The 19,561-nt window shown below is 45.5% G+C and overlaps 1 protein-coding gene across 1 annotated transcript in view; it reads right to left on the bottom strand.

The window, feature by feature from the left end:
- The window catches only part of LOC115134664 (la-related protein 1-like), a 124,773-nt gene that overhangs the window by 74,466 nt on the left and 30,746 nt on the right, over positions 1–19,561 (bottom strand). The window contains 6 exon segments of the mRNA XM_065022734.1: positions 2,855–2,992; positions 7,388–7,522; positions 12,731–12,905; positions 14,449–14,529; positions 15,791–15,856; positions 18,459–18,529. Coding sequence (XP_064878806.1) covers positions 2,855–2,992; positions 7,388–7,522; positions 12,731–12,905; positions 14,449–14,529; positions 15,791–15,856; positions 18,459–18,529 — 666 coding nt within the window.

The following is a 19,561-nucleotide window of genomic DNA, read 5'->3' as shown; positions in this document are numbered from 1 at the left end:
GTAGACTTTTGACCTTAACCACACGCTTCCCCATTTCCTGTTTAACGCCATGAACCTCTGCGAATTCTCGCTCTACGGCTAGTTGAGATATCCGGTGTCCTGTGTGAATTTAAGTATGCTTTCTCTAATTCTCTCTTTCTCTCTGATGACCTGAGCCCTAGGACCATGCCTCAGGACTACCTGGCCTGATGACTCCTTGCTGTCCCCAGTCCACCTGGCCATGCTGCTGTTCCAGTTTCAACTGTTCTGCCTGAGGCTATGGAACCCTGACCTGTTCACCGGATGTGGTACCCGTCTCAGTCCTGCTGTTTTCAACTCTCTAGAGACAGCAGGAGCGGTAGATATACTCTGAATGATCGGCAGTGAAAAGCCAACTGACATTCACTCCTGAAGTGCTGACCTGTTGCACCCTCTACAACCACTGTGATTATTATTATTTGACCCTGCTGGTCATCTATGAACATTTGAACATCTTGGCCATGTTCTATTATAATTGTCACCCAGCACAGCCAGACTGGCCACTCCTCATAGCCTGGTTCCTCTCTAGGTTTCCTCCTAGGTTCTGGCCTTTCTAGGGAGTTTTTCCTAGCCACCATGCTTCTACACATGCATTGCTTGCTGTTTGAGGTTTTAGGCTGGGTTTCTGTACAGCACTTTGTCACATCAGCTGATGTAAGAAGGTCTTCATAAATACATTTGATTGATATACGCAGCTTCTCGTTCTCTTTCCGGATCTCCTCTAGCTCTGCTTGGAAAGCTGTTGGCAGCTTCCTGTGTTCCCGGTAAGGGTAGGGTGTGGGGGCTTCTCTGCTTACCTCCATGTGTTCTCTTTTTCTCTGCAGGCTGTGAGCTAGCTGGGATTCTAACCCATACCCTCCGGTGATGGCTCTGATCCCTCTCTGAGCCAGCATCCCATTGAACCTGGCGAGTGGATGAGGTTGCATGTGACAAGGTGAAGGGGGTCATCTTTGCCGCTCCTTCATGATGAAAATACCACTCCTCTTCTTGACCATTTACATCATACGGTGATGTGCTATGGTGTGGTGAAGTATGCCGTGTATGGCTCACATAGCCTACCTCACAATCTTGTAGATGCTGTGGTGGCCGTGTCTGATGCGTCGAACGAACTGCTGGATGTGTGAAAGCCTCACTCACGTAGTAGTCTTGCACCTTGCACCGGGGAAAAGCACTTAAGATCCGTCTCGAATGGACCACAATGTAGTGGAGGAGGACCTGCTGGACTGTATATCTGGGCTCCCGAGTGGCGCAGCGGTCACTGCATCTCAGTGCTAGAGGCGTCACTACAGACCCTGGTTCAATTACAGGCTTTATCACAACAGGCTGTGATTGAGAGTCCCATAGGGCAGCGCACTATTGGCCCAGTGTCGTCCAGGTTAGGGTTTGGCAGGGGTAGGCTGTCATTGTAAATAAGAATTTGTTCTTAACCGACTTGCCTAGTTAAATAAAAGGTTAAATATTCTCTCCCAGGTGCTTGTAAGGGCATAGATGGCAGACCGGTAGGATTCCAGTTGAGGTAGTTTAATGAGGCTGATTCTCATAGAGCAGGAATGGCACAGCACACTGTATGGCTTGACAATTGTGTTAACCAAGTGTGTGTGATTTCTGAAGGACGCACACTGGCCTTGGCTAAAACAAAGAATGCTAACTAAAAGGTAATCACAGGAGATAGGCTGGGTCACTTGGCTTGTGTACTGGCTCTTTTACTGTTGCTATTATTCTTTACTGTAGCCCATGCCATTTAATAAACTGTAGTGTCAATCCACAAGGACAAGAACTCTGTGCCCCAATTCAGATTGGAGTTTATGAAAACGCATAGATTGTCAATAACCTACAGAAGTTAAGATAACCGCATGCAGTATTAAGCAATGGAAAGCCTTGATTGGCCAGTGAATGGCCAAGCCCTCGTCACACTTATAATTGAGTTATTACTCAAAACCCAGCCCTTTCGTGCCACCACCAAATATTACGCTCATAGCTGCTGCTGTGAAAATAGCAAAAAAAATACTTCGGACCTATAGCGCTACACCAGCGAAGATGTAGGTTTGTTCAAATAAAGGACTCAATTGGACCCCTCAAATGGAGTTTGAAATCTTTAGGGTAATGTGTTACTTTCTACAGTGTACTCGTGAAAAATGCTATAGCTTAGGACATTCCTTGTATTCAATCATTAAGATCTTAGATTTCATTGAGATCTAGGTTATCATGTAGGTAAAATACAAGAGAATGGAGACAGGTGAATTGCACTGAACAGTTCAGTAGATGTGAGTCGACTGTATCCAACTAAACTGAATACAAATAGAAACACAACATGTAAAGTGTTGGTCACATGTTTCATGAGCTGAAATAAAACACCACAGAAATGTTCCATACACACAAAAAGCTCATCTCATTTTGTGAAGCCGAACAGCATAATTATTACACAGATGCACCTTGTGCTCGGGACAATAAAAGGCCACTTTAAAATGAGCAGTTCTGTCACACAGCACGATGCCACAGAGCGTGCGATTGGCATGCTGACTGCAGGAATGTCCACCAGAGCTGTTCCAGAGAATTGAATGTTAATTTCGCTACCATAAACTGTCTCCAATGTCGTTTGAGAGATTTCGGCAGTACATCCAACCGGTCTCCAAGGCCCACCCATGGCTGCACCCCTGCCCAGTCATGTGAAATTAGGGCCTCTATTTCTATTGACTAACTTCCTTAAATGAACTGCGACAATTGTTGCATGTTGCGTTTTTAATTTTGTTCAGTATAGTTACAATATGATATGACTTTGACCATTTGCATGGTAATGCATTTTTGGAGGGAGATTAGAATTAGTTTTTTTGCTTACCTCTGGAACCTCTGCCTCGTCCCCGGCCCCTGCCACGACCCCGGAACCCGGCACGGAAAGGAGCACCCTCGCTCCTCACGCTGGACACCTCATCATGGTCGTCACTCCAATCACGCTCAGACTTCCCTCTGTACCAGTCTGAGAACATAAAATATACTATATATACAAAAATATGTGTGATTTCGGCTATTTCAGGCACACATTGCTAAAAGGTGTTTAAAATCAAAGACAAAGCCATGCAATCGCCATCGACAAACATTGGCAGTAGAATGGCCTTTCTGAAAAGCTCAGTGCCTTTCATCATGGCACCGTCATAGGATGCCACCTTTCCAACAAGTCAGTTTGTCAAATTTCTGACCTGCTTGAACTGCCCTGGTCAACTGTAAGTGCTGTTATTGTGAAGTGGAAACGTGTAGGGGCAACAACGGCTCAGCAGCAAAGTGGTAGGCCACAAAAGCTCACAGAATGGGACCACCGAGTGCTGAAGCACGTACAAATCTTCTGTCCTCGGTTGCAACACTCACTACAGAGTTCCAAACTGCCGTTGGAAGCAACGTCAACACAATAACTGTTCGTCAGAAGCTTCATGAAATGGGTTTCCATGGCTGAGCAGCCGCACACAAACCGAAGATCATCATGCGCAATGCCAAGTGTCGGCTGGAGTGGTGTAAAGCTCGCCACCATTGGACTCTGGATCAGTGGATCACGCTTCACCATCTGGCAGTCTGACGGACATATCTGGGAAAGCTACCTGCCCGAATGCATAGTGCCAACTGTAAAGTTTGGTAGAGAAGGAATAAATGGTATGTGACTGTTTTTCATGGTTCGGGCTAGGCCCCTTAAAAAACCTAACACTATAGCATACAATTACATACTAGACAATTCTGTGCTTTCAACTTTGTGGCAACAGTTTGAGGAAGGCCCTTTCCTGTTTCAGTATGACAATGTCCCCGTGTACAAAGGGAGAAATAACAGTTTACGGTGCGTATCACTAAGTGACCTGCCTAGCAGTCAAGATAAACAAAGCAAAAAAAGAAACGTTCGCGCACTGTCAACGTTTATTTTCAGAAAACGTAACGTGTAAATATTTGTATGAACACAAGATTCAACAACAGACAGACTGAACATGTTCCACAGACATGTGACTAACAGAAATTGAATAATGTGTCCCTGAACAAAGGGGGGGTCAAAATCAAAAGTAACAGCCCGTATCTGGTGTGGCCACCAGCTGCATTAAGTACTGCAGTGCATCTCCTCCTCATGGACCGTTCCACAGGTGCATTTTCATTCATTGTTTATGGTTCATTGAACAAGCATGGGAAACAGTGTTTAAACCCTTTATAATGTAGATCTGTAAAGTTATTTGGATTTTTACAAATTTTCTTTGAAAGACAGGGTCCTGAAAAGGGACGTTTCTTTTTTTGCTGAGTTTACATCGGCTGTTCAAATGTGTAGGAGGAGACTCAGCCTGGGAGGAAGGGTTAAATATCAGTGCTTGTTCAGATGTGTAGGAGGAGACTCAGCCTGGGAGGAAGGGTCAAATATCAGTGCTTGTTCAGACGTGTAGGAGGAGACTCAGCCTGGGAGGAAGGGTCAAATATCAGTGCTTGTTCAGATGTGTAGGAGGAGACTCAGCCAGGGAGGAAGGGTTAAATATCAGTGCTTGTTCAGATGTGTAGGAGGAGACTCAGCCTGGGAGGAAGGGTCAAATATCAGTGCTTGTTCAGACGTGTAGGAGGAGACTCAGCCTGGGAGGAAGGGTCAAATATCAGTGCTTGTTCAGACGTGTAGGAGGAGACTCAGCCAGGGAGGAAGGGTTAAATATCAGTGCTTGTTCAGATGTGTAGGAGGAGACTCAGCCTAGGAGGAAGGGTTAAATATCAGTGCTTGTTCAGATGTGTAGGAGGAGACTCAGCCTGGGAGGAAGGGTCAAATATCAGTGCTTGTTCAAATGTGTAGGAGGAGACTCAGCCAGGGAGGAAGGGTTAAATATCAGTGCTTGTTCAGATGTGTAGGATGAGACTCAGCCTAGGAGGAAAGGTTAAATATCAGTGCTTGTTCAGACGTGTAGGAGGAGACTCAGCCTGGGAGGAAGGGTCAAATATCAGTGCTTGTTCAGACGTGTAGGAGGAGACTCAGCCTGGGAGGAAGGGTTAAATATCAGTGCTTGTTCAGATGTGTAGGAGGAGACTCAGCCTAGGAGGAAGGGTTAAATATCAGTGCTTGTTCAAATGTGTAGGAGGAGACTCAGCCTGGGAGGAAGGGTTAAATATCAGTGCTTGTTCAAATGTGTAGGAGGAGACTCAGCCAGGGAGGAAGGGTTAAATATCAGTGCTTGTTCAGATGTGTAGGAGGAGACTCAGCCTGGGAGGAAGGGTTAAATATCAGTGCTTGTTCAGATGTGTAGGAGGAGACTCAGCCTGGGAGGAAGGGTTAAATATCAGTGCTTGTTCAGATGTGTAGGAGGAGACTCAGCCTGGGAGGAAGGGTTAAATATCAGTGCTTGTTCAGATGTGTAGGAGGAGACTCAGCCTGGGAGGAAGGGTTAAATATCAGTGCTTGTTCAGATGTGTAGGAGGAGACTCAGCCTGGGAGGAAGGGTCAAATATCAGTGCTTGTTCAGATGTGTAGGAGGAGACTCAGCCTGGGAGGAAGGGTTAAATATCAGTGCTTGTTCAGATGTGTAGGAGGAGACTCAGCCTGGGAGGAAGGGTTAAATATCAGTGCTTGTTCAAATGTGTAGGAGGAGACTCAGCCTGGGAGGAAGGGTTAAATATCAGTGCTTGTTCAAATGTGTAGGAGGAGACTCAGCCAGGGAGGAAGGGTTAAATATCAGTGCTTGTTCAGATGTGTAGGAGGAGACTCAGCCTGGGAGGAAGGGTTAAATATCAGTGCTTGTTCAGATGTGTAGGAGGAGACTCAGCCTGGGAGGAAGGGTTAAATATCAGTGCTTGTTCAGATGTGTAGGAGGAGACTCAGCCTGGGAGGAAGGGTTAAATATCAGTGCTTGTTCAGATGTGTAGGAGGAGACTCAGCCTGGGAGGAAGGGTCAAATATCAGTGCTTGTTCAGATGTGTAGGAGGAGACTCAGCCTGGGAGGAAGGGTCAAATATCAGTGCTTGTTCAGATGTGTAGGAGGAGACTCAGCCTGGGAGGAAGGGTTAAATATCAGTGCTTGTTCAGATGTGTAGGAGGAGACTCAGCCTGGGAGGAAGGGTCAAATATCAGTGCTTGTTCAGATGTGTAGGAGGAGACTCAGCCTGGGAGGAAGGGTTAAATATCACTGCTTGTTCAGATGTGTAGGAGGAGACTCAGCCTGGGAGGAAGGGTCAAATATCAGTGCTTGTTCAGATGTGTAGGAGGAGACTCAGCCTGGGAGGAAGGGTTAAATATCAGTGCTTGTTCAGATGTGTAGGAGGAGACTCAGCCTGGGAGGAAGGGTCAAATATCAGTGCTTGTTCAAATGTGTAGGAGGAGACTCAGCCTGGGAGGAAGGGTCAAATATCACTGCTTGTTCAGATGTGTAGGAGGAGACTCAGCCTGGGAGGAAGGGTTAAATATCACTGCTTGTTCAGATGTGTAGGAGGAGACAGCCTAGGAGGAAGGGTTAAATATTAGTGCTTGTGTGAAAACTTGGTAAAACTTTTTTATTTTTTACAGTTTTTATTCCACATTTATTTAACCAGGTAGGACAGTGGAGAACAAGTTCTCATTTACAACTGCGACCTGGCCAAGATAAAGCAAAGCAGTGCTACAGAAACAACAGAGTTACACATGGAGTAAACAACCGTACAGTCAATAACACAAAATAAATTAAAGAAAGTCTATATACAGTGAGTGCAAGTGTCCGTCAAGTTTTTACTCTTACTATTAGAACCTAACACTGCGTAGGCGATTTATTCTTCTAGGACAAAGGTTTTTAAATTGAAATATATTAATTCATGATTTATACCAGGGATGAAGACCACAGGCAATGTTTTGCTTTTCCATAAAACCTGTTATGTTGGTATAAGAAATGTTCTACTTTATTTTATTACAACTTTATTACTTTTCTGTTAAGATTAATTGAAATAATTTAATGTGATTCTGAGCACCGTGGGTGGAATCCATAATGTGTTACGGGGAATTAAAATCTTTCTGGTGCAACATTTCTCTAACAGGAACCCTGGTGTGTGTGTGTGTGTCTGTCAGTCACCAGATCTCAGCCAAATTGAACACTTGAGGGAGATTCTGGAGTGGCGCCTGAGACCGCGGTTTCCACCACCATCAACAAAAACCCATTTATAGAATTCCTCACGGAAGAATGGCATCGCATCCCTATATAGTTACAGAAGCTTGTAGAATCTATGCCAAGGCGCATTGAAGCTGTTCGGGCGGCTTGTGGTGGCCAACGCCCTAGTAAGACACTGTTGGTGTTTCCTTTATTTTGGCAGCTACTAGTAAATCCCCTATGGACACAGGTCAAATGTAGTGCACTACATAGGGCGTAGGCTGCCATAAGAGGTCAGGTTGGCGATGGGAGATGACACTCACCTCGGAGGTCGTTCTTCCTGTTGGGGGGCATCCTGGGCACCTCGTTCTGACGGGTGTTGTTCCTTGAGGCCGAGCGTTCTCTGGGCCCCTCAGACTTCACCTCCATCATCAGCGGCACCCACCTATGCTTGTTTCCTACAAAAACAATACCGTTAGGGAGTCGCCTGTCTGCCACATTTCCACAATGTACCACAATGTAGTTATTTTGTTGTGGTGTTTTTTTGTTGTCCAAGACCAAGAGTCCCTTTCTGCAGTGAAATGCAGGCAGGCAGGCAGGGATAGTATGAAACTAGTTGATGTGTGTAAGGGGAATGGAGAGAGCAGCACAGTAACTTATTGTGCTAGACCAATTAAAGTTTAAAAGGTTTCACGGCTGGGATTGTGAATGGGAATTCTAATCCTATTGAGAGGTGAGAAAAAACACCCAAAATAAATACCTCACGTTTTACTTGGTTGATATATAAACCCACCCCAAAAAGCTATTCAGTCTAATATGTAGTTCCCCATGCTGGCCAGCAGGCTGTGTCAGTGGTCTGTTAGTGGAGTGTGTGCATAGGTTTAAAGTAATTAAGTATTATTTTCAAGTATTTTTACTAAAGTGTTTTTTTGGGGGGGGTATCTGCACGTTACTATATTTATGACTACTTTTACTTCACTACATTCCTAAAAACAATGTACTTTTTACTCCATACATTTTACTCAACACCCAAAAGTACTCTGCACATTTTGAATGCTTAGCAGAGAGAGCGAGACGGCGAAAGCGAGCGAGACGGCGAAAGCGAGCGAGACGGCGAAAGCGAGCGAGACGGCGAAAGCGAGCGAGACGGCGAAAGCGAGCGAGACGGCGAAAGCGGGCGAGACGGCGAAAGAGGGCGAGAGCGAAAGAGGGCGAGAGCGAAAGAGGGCGAGAGCGAAAGAGGGCGAGAGCGAAAGAGGGCGAGAGCGAAAGAGGGCGAGACAACGAGCGAAGAGGGCGAGACAACGAGAGCGAAAGAGGGCGAGACAACGAGAGCGAAAGAGGGCGAGACAACGAGAGCGAAAGAGGGCGAGACAACGAGAGCGAAAGAGGGCGAGACAACGAGAGCGAAAGAGGGCGAGACAACGAGAGCGAAAGAGGGCGAGACAACGAGAGCGAAAGAGGGCGAGACAACGAGAGAGAAAGAGAGCGAGACAACGAGAGAGAAAGAGAGCGAGACAACGAGAGAGAAAGAGAGCGAGACAACGAGAGAGAAAGAGCGCGAGACAACGAGAGAGAAAGAGAGCGAGACAGTGAAAGAGAGCAAGACAGCAAGAGAGAAAGAGAGCGAAGAGAGAAAGAGAGCGACAGCGAGAGAAAGGATACTTCCGGCGCCGACAGAGATGGCCGCCTCGCTTAGAGTTCCTAGGAAACTATGCAGTTTTTTTTTACGTGTTATTTCTTACATTAGTACCCCAGGTCATCTTAGGTTTCATTACATACAGTCGAGAAGAACTACTGAATATAAGAGCAGCGTCAACTCACCATCAGTACGACCAAGAATATGACTTTCGCGAAGCGGATCCTGTGTTTTGCCTTTCACCCAGGACAACGGAATGGATCACATCACAGCCGGCGACCCAAAAACGACTTCGTAAAAGAGGGAAACGTAGCGGTCTTCTGGTCAGACTCCGGAGACGGGTTCATCGTGCACCACTCCCCAGTATACTTCTCGCCAATGTCCAGTCTCTTGACAACAAGGTTGATGAAATCCGAGCAAGGGAAGCATTCCAGAGGGACATCAGAGACTGTAACGTTCTTTGCTTCACGGAAACATGGCTCACTGGAGAGACGCTATCGGAGGCGGTGCAGCCAGCTGGTTTCTCCACGCATCGCGCCGACAGAAACAAACATCTTTCTGGTAAGAAGAGGGGCGGGGGCGTATGCCTTATGGCTAACGAGACGTGGTGTGGTCACAAAAGCATACAGGAACTCAAGTCCTTCTGTTCACCTGATTTAGAATTCCTCACAATCAAATGTCGACCGCATTATCTACCAAGGGAATTCTCATCGATTATAATCACAGCGGTATATATATTCCCCCCCAAGCAGACACAACGATGGCTCTGAACGAACTTTATTTGACTCTTTGCAAACTGGAATCCATACATCCTGAGGCTGCATTCATTGTAGCTGGAGATTTTAACAAGGCTAATCTGAAAACAAGACTCCCTAAATTGTATCAGCATATCGATTGCGCAACCAGGGCTGGCGAAACCTTGGATCACTGCTATTCTAACTTCCGCGACGCATATAAGGCCCTGCCCCGCCCTCATTTTGGAAAAGCTGACCACGACTCCATTTTGTTGATCCCTGCCTACAGACAGAAACAAAAAGAAGAAGCTCCCACGCTGAGGTCTGTTCAACGCTGGTAAGACCAATCTGATACCACACTCCAAGACTGCTTCCATCACGTGGACTGGGATATGTTTCGTATTGCGTCAGACAACAACATTGACCAATACGCTGATTCGGTGTGCGAGTTCATTAGAACGTGCGTTGAAGATGTCGTTCCCATAGCAACGATTAAAACATTCCCAAACCAGAAACCGTGGATTGATGGCAGCATTCGCGTGAAACTGAAAGCGCAAACCAATGCTTTTAATCAGGGCAAGGTGACCGGAAATATGACCGAATACAAACAGTGTAGCTATTCCCTCCGCAAGGCAATCAAACAAGCTAATAAGCGTCAGTATAGAGACAAAGTAGAATCTCAATTCAACGGCTCAGACACAAGAGGTATGTGGCAGGGTCTACAGTCAATCACGGATTACAAAATGAAAACCAGCCCCGTCACGGACCAGGATGTCTTGCTCCCAGGCAGACTAAATAACTTTTTTGCCCGCTTTGAGGACAATACAGTGCCACTGACACAGCCTGCAACCAAAACATGCGACCTCTCCTTCACTGCAGCCGAGGTGAGTAAAACATTTAATGTGTTGACCCTCGCAAGGCTGCAGGCCCAGACGGCATCCCCAGCCGCACCCTCAGAGCATGCGCAGACCAGCTGGCTGGTGTGTTTATAGACATATTCAATCAATCCCTATCCCAGTCTGCTGTTCCCACATGCTTCAAGAGGGCCACCATTGTTCCTGTTCCCAAGAAAGCTAAGGTAACTGAGCTAAACGACTACCGCCCCGTAGCACTCACTTCCGTCATCATGAAGTGCTTTGAGAGACTAGTCAAGGACCATATCACCTCCACCCTACCTGACACCCTAGACCCACTCCAATTTGCTTACCGCCCAAATAGGTCCACAGACGATGCAATCTCAACCACACTGCACACTGCCCTAACCCATCTGGACAAGAGGAATACCTATGTGAGAATGCTGTTCGACTACAGCTCGGCATTTAACACCATAGTACCCTCCAAGCTCGTCATCAAGCTCGAGACCCTGGGTCTCGACCCCGCCCTGTGCAACTGGGTACTGGACTTCCTGACGGGCCGCCCCCAGGTGGTGAGGGTAGGCAACAACAGCTCGACCCCGCTGATCCTCAACACTGGGGCCCCACAAGGGTGCGTTCTGAGCCCTCTCCTGTACTCCCTGTTCACCCACGACTGCGTGGCCACGCACGCCTCCAACTCAATCATCAAGTTTGCGGACGACAACAGTGGTAGGCTTGATTACCAACAACGACGAGACGGCCTACAGGGAGGAGGTGAGGGCCCTCGGAGTGTGGTGTCAGGAAAATAACCTCACACTCAACGTCAACAAAACTAAGGAGATGATTGTGGACTTCAGGAAACAGCAGAGGGAACACCCCCCTATCCACATCGATGGAACAGTAGTGGAGAGGGTAGCAAGTTAAGATCCTCGGCATACACATCACAGACAAACTGAATTGGTCCACCCACACAGACAGCATCGTGAAGAAGGTGCAGCAGCGCCTCTTCAACCTCAGGAGGCTGAAGAAATTCGGCTTGTCACCAAAAGCACTCACAAACTTCTACAGATGCACAATCGAGAGCATCCTGGCGGGCTGTATCACCTGGTACGGCAACTGCTCCGCCCACAACCGTAAGGCTCTCCAGAGGGTATTGAGGTCTGCACAACGCATCACTGGGGGCAAACTACCTGCCCTCCAGGACACCTACACCATCCGATGTTACAGGAAGGCCATAAAGATCATCAAGGACAACAACCACCCGAGCCACTGCCTGTTCACCCCGCTATCATCCAGAAGGCGAGGTCAGTACAGGTGCATCAAAGCTGGGACCGAGAGACTGAAAAACAGCTTCTATCTCAAGGCCATCAGACTGTTAAACAGCCACCACTAACATTGAGTGGCTGCTCCCAACACACTGACTCAACTCCAGCCACAATAATGGGAATTGATGGGAAATGTAAAATACATCACTAGCCACTTTAAACAATGCTACCTAATATAATGTTTACATACCCTACATTATTCATCTCATATGTATACGTATATACTGTATCATCTACTGCATCTTTATGTAATACATGTATCACTAGCCACTTTAACTATGCCACTGTTTACATACTCATATGTATATACTGTACTCGATACCATCAAGACAGTAGTTTTGGAATTGTTAGTTAGATTACTTGTTGGTTATTACTGCATTGTCGGAACTAGAAGCACATGCATTTCGCTACACTCACATTAATATCTGCTAACCATGTGTATGTGACAAATAAAATTTGATTTGATTTGAAATTGCAATGAAAACAACTTCCTGATGAAATTAGATATGTATAATATCTGAAAATGTAGCTCGCTAGACTCTCTTATCCGTATACATGGATGAACGCTTCTCCCTCTCCGTCACAGATACCATGGTTGCCCTTAGTTTGAAGATGCAATCCAGAGACAGGTGTTTTACAATAGCCTTCTGTGATCGCTTTTCGACTCCCTCATCATTCACAATCAAATGCCTGAATTTTCTCCATGTCCTTAGCCATCATACTCTGCTTCCACTGGGCACTCCAATGATTTCAATACTCTGTCCTCCAGAAAGTGGAGAGCCATCTTCCAAAAAAATCTGCGTTAGAAAGGATTACCTACACACACAAAGCAGCTTATTATAGACAGGAGCGTACTACATGGCAGACCAATCGAAAATCTTCTCTCTGCATTTCCAGCCCATCCATTATCTTAGCCAATCATGGCTAGCGGGAAGGTTCCTGACTTTTTCCGTGGCTAAACCTACTACGCTCGTAATTTAACCATTTTATTCATATTTACAGATGGCATACAAGTTTGTTATTAAGGCACAGGCCTCTGGCAAAGTAGTGACATGGGACATAGTTTCCTGAAACGAGTCACTTTTACAAAAGTGCTCCAAGTAAAGGAACGCACCTTTCTTCTTCTGTCCGTTCTTCTGAGAGTCCTCGTCGCTGTTCTTCTGAGAGTCCTCGTCGCCGTTCTTCTCCTCTCCAGAGTCGTCCGACTTCGCATTCTGGTTCTCCTTGCCCTCCTCGTTGGTGTCACGCTTCTCCTTCAACTCTTTCTTCACCACAGGCTTCTTGGGGGCCTGGGGGGGGATAGGTTAGTTAACACAGGGTACAATATCACAGCAGTTTTACCACCCAGGTTTAAGAGCATCAGTTAGTGTGCGTTCCAAATGGCACCATATTCTTTAAATGGGCATTGGTCAAAAGTAATGTGCTAAATAGGGAATATGGTACAAACACTAAGGCTGCTGGTCACTGGTCACACTTACCCACCATACACTCAGACTGACCTGGCTACTGGAGTTGCACATGAGCCATCATTTGGGGCAAATCCTTACTTCCATTTAAGTCAAATTTTCACAGACTAAAGTGAAAATCTGACAGAGGTAGAAGTTAGGATTCCCACTGTAGTGCTCTTAATGTGCAACTCAATTGTGCATGGGAAAGGAAACCAACTAAGCACAGAAATCCCATTCTATTCATTATTGCGGTCACTCATGGACACAGCCAGTCCTGGGGTTAAGACTAGTGAGTGACATGGGCCATATAGATGGCCAGACTATTTAATTAAAGGTTGTGCTCCAAATAGCACCATATCCACTATATAATGCACTCATTTTGACTAGGGCCCATAGGGTTCATCACTGAAGTCATTGGTGGTATGAAGTGGATAAGATCCAGACAGGATGCACACACAGAGAGCTGCCTACAGACAGTTGCAGATCCTGTGTATACAATCATTTTTGCTCGTCATGAAGTGTGTGACATGGTCAAATCAAATGCAAGTTTAGTTCACTTGATGTTTGAGCTCACTCCCTCAGGTAACACTTCCACTCATCTAAATAACTCCTCTTCTGGGGCACTTTTGAAAAGCATTCAGTTGAAGGGTTAGTTTTGCAAGAACAGGTTAGTTGTTTTCTAGCTTCACACACTTTTACTCACTTAAATATGCGGTGGGATGTTATTTTTTTACTTGTCACAAATAAAGTAATCCATAAAAAAACCCTGTCACCTATTTAGCAAGGACAGCCCTAATGACGCACTGCACTAGGGCCTTACATGGAAATCCATTCTAATCTGATGGAAACCTAAATCGCTATACAAACCCATACAATCACACTCAAATAGAAGAACTGTACACTTCCTGCATTTGAACTGGATCCAGAATCGCTGTCCACATTAAGCATAAATGAGTAACTACCAGAAAACCAAGAGTCTAAATAGGAAATTAACGGCCATTGAGGAGTGAATACCTAATATAAAGCCAATTTCACCCCAGCAGCAGGCCAGTCCACCATTATACTCCTTCTGGACATCCAGACAGCTGGTTGCACAGACCCACATTCCAACAACTACTTGACTAAACCATGTTCATGGTGAGTCACCATTGATTGGTAGTTCAATCCAGGAGTAGGCTTAGTCAGAGTCTGTGCAACAGTCTCCCCATATTATTATTCATTCCCCAGCAAGCTTTAGATTGGTTAACATCACTCCAGGTAACAGGCCATACCACTAAACTCCTGCTGAGTAAGTATCCTGTGTTTTCATTCAGGTTATATGGAGCCAGGAGGCCGGAAACTCCAAGTCCAGGCTGCTCCAGGTCCCTGTGGAAGGTTAACTTACTGGGGATCTCCGTGTGGAGCCCACTTCTCTGACCTGCCTGACGGGCATGGGGCATGACACAGTCCGATTCACAACCTCAATCTGAGCAGATGGGACAGAAGGGAGGCTTTTTAGGACAAAAGGGCGCAATCACAATCACAGGATTGCGTCATGAAGGAAAATGTTTGCCATTTCAACAATGACACACACACGACAATGACAGATGATGATGATGATGTGTGTTCAATGCCTTGTAATGGGAGTGTGTATTTAAAATGGTATGGAATCAGTCATTGTTATGAAGTTGTATTGGTTGCATGAAGTGCTTATGAAATGTGCTCTGAATCATTTTTCAGAATTTGCTGTCATTCGTTGGGCAGAACTCTATACATTGTGCTATCATTCTACAGAATTTGCTGTCAGAACTTTATACAATGTGCTATCATTCTACAGGCAGGACTTTAAACACTATTCTCATTCTGTGGACAGGAAGGATACTCAGAAGATCGGTGTCTGGGAAGGGTTGTTGTGAGAGTTGAGGTGTGGCACCCAAACTCAGGCCCTCCACTCATAACACCAGGGACACAGTAAACTACATTCACAAACCTAAACACTACGAAAACAACATTTAACCAACACGTACCTTTCTGGGAAAAATAGCAACCTATTTTAAAACGGAAAGTAAAAAAATGTCAATACCAAAATCTCAGTTACAACACTGTCGAGTAACTGACTGATTTAGCTGTGTTTGGAAAGTTTGGTTGCCGACAGCTCCCGGAATAGCAGGAGGTCCGGAGGTGGATTTTTCTACCTTCAGGGCCGTAGTGAAGCGCTCTCTCAAACAGACTACTTTCTCACACCGTGTAGAGAATAGGGTGCCATTTGGGACCTAAACTAACACCCTGTGTGCACCCTAAAGTAGATATACCGTGTGCTAACTAAGGCTAAGCAGAAAGACCTCAGAGACAAAGAGCAAGTTGAGTCTCATCTAAGCACACTACAATTACACCACAGAACACCCAGATCAGTGTCATAAAGAGAGGGAAAAGAGCGCCAACTTTATTTACATCTCATCATGACTCCACTCTGTGTTGTTCTTCAAACAACCCCCGGCCTGGCCTGCACACCCTGTTGTTTTCCTACCAATGAGACGCTAGAAAAAGACTCCTGTTTCGAAGAGGTATTATTAATTGATACGTGAGGGGGACTTGTTAAGCCTGCGGAAGTCCTGAAGGGACTACTGAATAAACAAGAGCTGTGTGTTCACTACCACTGCAAACAGCACTGTGCCCTACTCAACTGGCCATTGGGGGGGTGGTGTGTGTGTGTGTGTCAGTAGTATTACCTCCGGGCACTGACTTACCTGCGTTTCTTTAGTTGCAATCTCCCCGGGGGTTGGCCACTTCATAGCATCACCAAAATCTCCAACCTAAAAATAATATCAAGGGATTTTAACAGACTCTTCAGCACTTCTGTCACAAATGGCACCCTATTCCATACACAGTGCCCTACTTTTGATTAGGGCCCATAGGGTGCCGTATATAGGAAATAGGGTGCCATTTGGAATGCAAACATGTCTTTATGCTCATCACATTAACGCTTCACCATATCAACAAAGGTGTGGCCCAATAGAAACAATCCTCATTTACAACATAAAAATCTAAAACCAATTACAGCTCGAAAGTATTCAGAACCCTTGACCTTTTCCACACTTTGATGTAGATTGAGGATTTTTATTCATTTATTTATTTTTACACACAATGCCCATAATGACAGAGGAATAACTGGTTTTTAGAAATAAAAAAATGAAATATTCAGACCTTTTACTCAGTACTTTGTTGAAGCACCTATGGCGGCAATTACAGCCTTGAGTCTTCTTGGGTATGACCCTACAAGCTTGGCACAGCTGTATTTGGGGAGTTCCTCCCATTCTACTCTGCAGATTCTCTCAGGCTCTGTCAGGTTGGATGGGGAGCGTTGCTGCACATCTTTTTTCAGGTCTATCCAGAGATATTCGATTGGGTTCAAGCCCGGGCTCTGGCTGGTCCACTCAAGGACATTCAGAGACTTGTCCCGAAGCCACTCCTGCGTTGTCTTGAATGTGTGCTCAGGGTCATTGTCCTGTTGGAAGGTGAACCTTTGCCCCAGTCTGAGGTCCTGAGCGCTCTGGAGCAGGTTTTCATCAAGGATCTCTCTGCACTTTACTCCGTTCATCTTTACTCCAATCCTGACTAGTCTCCCAGTCCTTGCCGCTGAAAAACATCCCCAAAAACATCCCCACGCTTCACTGTAGGGATGGTGCCTGGTTTCCTCCAGATGTGACGCTTGGCATTCAGGTGACACTTGGCATCTTGGTTTCATCAGACCAGAGAATCTTGTTTCTCATGGTCTGAGGGTCATTTAGGTACCTTTTGGCAAACTCCAAGCAGCTCAGTTTGGCTGGGGGGCCAGCTCTAGGAAGAGTCTTGGTGGTGCCAAACTTCTTCCATTTAAGAATAATGGAGGACACGTTGTTCTTGGGGACAATGCTGCAACAAAAAAATGTGGTACCCTTCCCCAGATCCGTGCTTTAACACAATCCTGTCTCGGAGCTCTATGGGTAATTCCTTCGACCTCATGGCTTGGATTTTGCTCTGACATGCACTGTCAACTGTGGGACCTTATATAGACAGGTGTGTGCCTTCCCAAATAATGTCCAATCAATTTAATTTATCACAGGTGGATGATCAATGGAATCAGGATGCACCTGAGCTCAATTTCGAGTCTCATAGCAAAGGTTCTGAGTACTATTTTTAATACATTTGCAAAAATGTATAAACCTGTTTTTACTTTGTCATTGTATGGTATTGTGTGTAGATTGAGTATTTTTGCTGTAACGTAACAAAATTTGGAAAAAGTCAAGGGGTCTGAATACTTTTAGAATGCACTGTATAATGGCAAAAATGTGTTTTCCAGCTAATAGGTCGCCCTCACAAAAGAGGTGTTTAACCTCAATGGGTCTTACCTGGTTAAAGGTTAAATAAAATAGGCTGTCAAGAGTTCACATTCACTTGATGATAAGAAAAGACAAGTGACCATTTTGTTTTGCTAACGTATGATAGGGGTCCCTTGGTCACCGGTTTGCCTGGGAGGTGGTCTTTGGGCAAGAAAAGGTTGAAGACAGGGCGGGCTTCTCATGTAACTCGGGGGGCCCCCCTTCCAGCATTGGGGAACATCCCGTACCATATCTATTTCCATTGGCACAAGCACTGTTCACTCCCCTCTTGTTGGTGGAGAAAATAGAACGTGGTTCTATTTTAGATGGGAGAAGCAAGTCCCACCTCTCCCATCTCCTCATTGGTTTTTAGGAGCATATACCCACGTGGGTGATTGAAAGATGAACTGAAGTCCACACTCCAGTCAAGTTGGTGATGGTAATGCACCTTAAAGTTGGTTGTCAACCGCCACATAAACTCCAAAGAAGAAGCCTGAAGGAGGAGAGATTACTAGAAACAAACTCTGTTGACCCTTTTATCTGTGGATTAACTGTCGGAGTATAGGACCATGTGCATTTCAGGCAAAATAACAACCCAATGTTTATAACCCAGGACAAATTCATTAGCAACAGCAAGCTAGCTAGCTAAATTGTCAAAATGTTTCATGCTTTTTGACCTGTCCCCAAATGAATGTAGTTGGTTCAGAGTTCCTTTTGATATTTCAAGCTGCGTGTCCTGATGGCGTCTGGTGTGGGTGGACAAAATCCAACATGAGTGTGGGCGGTCTGGTCAGCATACAATGACTAACATGACAAGCGGAACTGATGATGCACTACCTTTCCAACATGCACCTTGTGCATTGTATTACGAGTTCCTTTAAAAAACCCACCCCATAGTTTGGGAACCACTCCTTTAGAGTGTTTATACACCTTATCTGACAGACTCCCAAAGTACTACCACTTGCATACCAGGAAGCATGGACTGTTTCTAAGCATAGCCGCAGATGTACACACAGGCACACACACACAATTTTGGCCAACAGGAGGAGGACGTTACCCTTTCTCCTCTCCGAGGCCGGGGGTTTGGGGCCTTCACCACCTTGGCTGGGCCTGTTGTGGGTGGCGGCTCTGTGGAAACAAGAAATACGGTGGACATCAACAGTCTGCTACAGCCATCAACAAAAACTACATGGAACCATGTAATCACATTTGTCTCCTCTTAGTTCCACTAGCAGAACAGACAATGAATATGTTATTGGGTCAATGAGGGGCTGTCCGATGCATTGACAGAAGGAAATGAGGATCTGTGTTCCAAAGCTGTGTCCCAAATGGCACCCTATATAGTGCACTACCTTTTCATATTTTTTAATAGTTATTTTGTGCACAAATGCCACATTAACGTACATCTCAGACGTTTGTTGCATCCATCTCATTTTTCAATCATGAGCACGTTAAGTAGCTGATAAACCTCAGTCCTCCATTAGGGCTTAGGTCAAATGGTGCACCATATAGGGAGTATATGGTGTCATTTGGGACTCAGGCCACAGTCAACTCCTTATATGGGCCTAAGCAATGGCATGGGACTGTCTATGAGCCCTGTGAAACTGCACAAGTTCTGAGCCAGTGAAAAGAAAGCACTGTGCTATGTTGAATTGGGACTGGTGGCGAACTGACTGCACTTGACCGTTCACTAGGGGTGTAATTCGTACCGAACCGTTAGGTACAGGGACCTCGGTTCGGTCCGCACTGTGAACCCGAATAAATACATTAAAGTTGTACAACAATAAAAAATGACCAGGCCTATAGTCTATGCCTACACTGCGTTGTCGGGCTTTTGAGCCGAAAAAACATGTCAGGCTATTACGTTAAAACAACTAGAGCATTAAGAGCACCTAATATTGGAGTAGCACGTCGTATAAGTGCCTAAATAATGTACTTTTATTGATTAGACAAAGTGTGTCATACCATCTGTGACAGTGTCAGTGCATGTCCACAGAGTCCACGTAGAATACCATGCCATCACTGCTGTCTACTAAGATGGTGGATGTGAAATTCACAAGGCAATTTGACCAAAATTCTCCTTTAAAGTTTTTACCCAAACTTTTCTAGTCTTCATAAACAAAATTATTTCAGCTCCACTTTCACTTCGAAAAATGGTCA

This window comes from Oncorhynchus nerka, linkage group LG9a, assembly GCF_034236695.1.
Source record: "Oncorhynchus nerka isolate Pitt River linkage group LG9a, Oner_Uvic_2.0, whole genome shotgun sequence".
Lineage (NCBI taxonomy): Eukaryota > Metazoa > Chordata > Actinopteri > Salmoniformes > Salmonidae > Oncorhynchus > Oncorhynchus nerka.
The sequence above is the reverse complement of the archived record's forward strand: the minus strand, read 5'-3'. Positions and strand labels throughout refer to the sequence as shown.